The 4,100-nt window shown below is 47.1% G+C and overlaps 1 protein-coding gene across 1 annotated transcript in view; it reads right to left on the bottom strand.

Moving 5' to 3' along the window:
• The window catches only part of EXOC3L4 (exocyst complex component 3-like 4), a 16,541-nt gene extending 13,002 nt beyond the window's left edge, over positions 1 to 3,539 (bottom strand). The window contains exons 1-2 of the mRNA XM_010186994.1: positions 3,191 to 3,539; positions 753 to 1,401 (exon numbers count right to left, since the gene is read on the bottom strand). Of these exons, the coding sequence (XP_010185296.1) occupies positions 753 to 1,401; positions 3,191 to 3,539 (998 nt within the window). The remainder of the gene's footprint in view (positions 1 to 752; positions 1,402 to 3,190) is intronic.
• Between the last annotated feature and the right edge of the window lie 561 nt (positions 3,540 to 4,100).

Genomic DNA, 4,100 nt, shown 5'->3' with positions numbered 1-4,100 from the left:
GGGTTAGCTGAGCTCCCCGGCTCCAGTCTGGGGTCACATCCCACCCAATATCAACCACAACCACGGTGTGGAGCACTGCACAGCCCAGGAGCCTGCTGCTCCTATAAAAGGACATCACGGATTTAAATACAAGCTCTCCGGTGTGACTGAAAGGACTGGCTCAAATGTATGCTTGATGAGCGTATTCCTCTCTTTCTTTCTCATTTTTTTCCCATTTGTTTGAATTGTAGCGTCAGTAATGGGTTTAGGTGAGATAATTTCTCGTTTTGAAATGGGTCCCAAAATGGGATTAATTCTTCTCATAGAATAATTTGGTTGGAAAACACCTTTAAGCTCATCAAGTCCAACCATAACCTGTCCACTACTAAACCATGTCTCTTTTAGAATGGGAAACAGTCCAGACCAGTGAGGTGACTGCAGACGGCTCCCAGAATGGCTGTGATATCTCACTAAGCTCTTTCACCCCAAGTTTATCAGAGCAGGTTTATCAGAGCTGCAAGGAGGAGCTTGTGAGAACAGCAAGCGGGAGAGGGAGGGGAAAACGAGGCAATTTAGATCTGCGAAAAGTGGTGTTTTACCCACAAACCTTTGTCCCTGCTCATTAATAGAGTCTCTGGCTCTGCTGTAGAAGTGACTGTATCTCCTTTGCTCACTCAGGAACATGAATATAGCCCAGTGATTTGAAGATCCCATGGCATTTGAAGATCCCATGGCCCCACCACTCTCTGGAGAAGGCTGAAGCAGCATCTTACCTGCGGTAGGTGTTGGCCACCCAGTCAAGCAGGGTGTAGAGCTCATTAAATTCCAGTGGTCTCTGGGAGATACCTTCCAAGTGCGAGGCAATGGCCTTGTGAACAGCCTCGGCGTATGTGTCACACACTTGGTACTCCTCTGGATAGCACTTTTTTACCGACAACTTGATTTTCAGTAAGTCTTCGCTCAGCTGTTTCTGGAGCAAACCCAAGTGGAGATCGAGCCAAGAGCTCGCTTCCTCCTTCGATGCCATGGGTATCCTCTGGACCCTCTTTTGAGCACTCTCGTTGATAGCTTCCCTCCACCCTTCCCTCCACTTTCTGGGTCTGCCAAGCAAGTCCGACCCAGGCCCAGCATTGCCTGTGTAAGGATGAGCCGCTTCTTCACGGGCAATTAAAGTCACCAGGGAGGTCAGCATGGCATCCTCCACCGTGGGATGCTCCAGCGTTCCCACCACGATGGACTGGATGGCGTTGCTGATGGAGTTATAAAGCAAATCCACATCCTTGGATTTCCTCACAAGCTCCTGGGGGTTGTCTTTGTATTTCTCAGCGTCTCGTTCAGCTATAGTCTCGTCTTCCAAGTACTTGACACTTGCAAACGCTTCCAAAAGTTGCCTTTTCTGAATAAGCTCATTGATTTCCATTACTGCAGAAAGAAGGAGTGAAGGGGTTGAAACGAAGACTGAGGTAATGCTAATGCACACTGTAGAGGTTGTTTTTGGTGATTTGCATTATAAGGACTCCTCAAGATACAGAAACTGAGGTATCAAGCCAAACACTGTCCCATCCATGGCTTGCCACCCTTTCCAGCCCGTGCCTACCATGGCAAACGGCCTCTGAAAGGTGCCTCCCACCTGCTCCAGCCATTTAGGAGATGTTCTGTGTATCCCTGTGGTCCTCAGCCCACTCTCAACCAAAAAAGAGGGACCTCTGGAGGAGCAGAAGCCACGGCTTCCCATCTCTGTAGTTATTGCAATAACCCTTTGAGTTAGGAGTCAGGGGGGTCTCTGGGATGGACCTCCCAGGGTCCCAGCAGCAGGAAATGGAGAAACTCCAAAATATGCCAGGTATGTGAAGTTCACCTGCCCGAGGTGGTTCAGTTTGGGTTAACTTGGCTGTTCACCACCTGTTTATAAACCCACAGTCAGTCACCAAATACTGCTACCCCCAAAGTAGCTAAAGGCTACTGAGTTTGTAAGAACCACTGCCTATTTGCCAGTAATATAAGGAGCATTTGCCACGTGTTGAGGAGATCCAAGAGCACTGCGAGTTTTTGAGAGGCCTCGAGAAGCTCTTGCCATCTCCAGCATCATAACAGATGCTCTGAACAGCAGATCCCACTGCAATACCGGGCATAAGGCGAATATTCAAGAGGAGAAGGGTATAATTTAGACATGCGTGGCTGCTGCTTCTGGGATGTGCACATGGAAAATTGGAGGGCACTCAAAGATATGAAGGATTGGTTCAAAGCCCTTAATTTATGTCCTTGGGTTTGTCTGCACACAGATTTTATACCATATGCACCAAATAATCTGTGCAGCATAAGAGTATCTGTATGAAGACACAAATACACCAACTATTGATATAACGTAGAGCTTTGAGTGCCTATATGGAGCTATAGTTGCTTTGGCACTCAGAGGGGAGGGAGACTGTGCCAATTAATTTAGTCTCTTCTTGATAAATTAATGTAAAACCCGTGTTTGAACAAGTGAGAGACTAAAGGAAGACATTCTGTTCTGTTTATCAAAGTGAGAAAACACCATTTAATCACCATCTAGGATAATTATTCGGGGAGGTGATACTGGGTGCTAAATGGGTCTTTAATTTAGCAATAGGAGATCAGCCAGCTGGTAGCTGAAGGAAGACAATTGAACGGCAATTAAGCATTATGCAGCTTAATGGTGCACGTGGTGGAGTCTCCATCGCTTGCCATATTTATCTCAGGATGGGATGAGTTTCTGACAGAGCTGCTCTAGTCTAGGCCAATAATGAATTTTTGGGCATAGGATGGGCCTTATTCGTGCAATTCCTCAGCTTCTTTATTGACGAAGAGGGCTCGTGGTAACATTTCCCATCGCTCCTTGTTTATGGCCCTTTGAGAACAGATTTGCAAAGATTATGGGGTGGGCTCAGATCCAGCTTGCCAACCTCACAATGTGTCAGTGCGAAGCAGTAAATAACATTATTTATCTCACGTTATAGTAAATAACATTATTTATCTCACATCATAGCAGTGAGACGACGCCAGCCCCATGACATCCTATGCAGAATTTCTTCCTAGACATTTAGACTGAGGAAAAGTCAAGCCACGTTGACCCATCTCAATCTATCTCCTGGTGCATGCACTGTTGTAGCTCTGCCTTGGGACGGTGGAGAACGGTGCTCAAACCAGGATTAAAGTCATTACAGTCCGTGCTGGTGGTTTTGCTTCTTACCTGAAAGAGGTTTTCCTTGAATGGTCTCTGCTGCAATCTTCTGGCGAACCTCCTCCAAGCCATTACAGATCGTGGTTTTGCTCTCCTCGTAGCTCCTTGAGGACCGCAGAGACAATCGTATCCCTTTCCAAGTGCCAGTACCTTCCTTTCCTTTCTCTTTGTTCGGGCTTCGTATGGATTTCCGGATGCTTAACATGGTTTTAATGCCTCTTTCAAAGAACCCGCTATCCCTACTGTGGAAAGTTGGGCTGCTCAGTTCAGATGCAACCTCCATCTCCTCCTCTGCACCGATCGGAGAGGATGGTTCTGAGGTTACCCTCCTTGGGTCTAACTCCATATTTCTGTTCATCTTCTTGCCTTTCAGCAGCGCGTTTTCCAAACAGGTTGGCGGAAATCACTGAAATGCACAAACCAGCAGAATTAAATGAGAGGTTCATAACAGGATATCACTGATAACCTGGCCCATGCCTTTCCTGTGCTGACTCCAAGGACAGACCATGTTGTTCCAGCCCATAGCTACTGAAACCATCTCCCAGCTCACAAACACTAGGTCCTGGCCTGCTTTTAGCTCTATTTAACCCTTCAAATCAGGCAAGTGGCAGCTATTTCTCCAGTGCCAAGGAGTTACTACACATCAGAGAAGCTGAAACCTGTGTCAACACAATGTTTTGTTTGTTAATAGTATGATGTATTTTCACTTTCTATTCTTTGTGGTGGATTTCCAGCCAGGCAGGAATAACACTTCCTGAGTCTCACTGAGGGGTTGACACTTTCTGATGTGGATGTGGCAACTTTGGGTCCTGCTGCTGCTTCAGCCCTGGTCTTGCTGGAAGGTGGCCCAGGGGCGAGCGGTTCCCAGGGATGGGGCAGATGAGCTCTGCTTTACTCCCTTCCATCCAAACCCACAGCA

This window comes from Mesitornis unicolor, unplaced genomic scaffold (assembly GCF_000695765.1).
Source record: "Mesitornis unicolor isolate BGI_N332 unplaced genomic scaffold, ASM69576v1 scaffold25686, whole genome shotgun sequence".
Lineage (NCBI taxonomy): Eukaryota > Metazoa > Chordata > Aves > Mesitornithiformes > Mesitornithidae > Mesitornis > Mesitornis unicolor.
The sequence above is the reverse complement of the archived record's forward strand: the minus strand, read 5'-3'. Positions and strand labels throughout refer to the sequence as shown.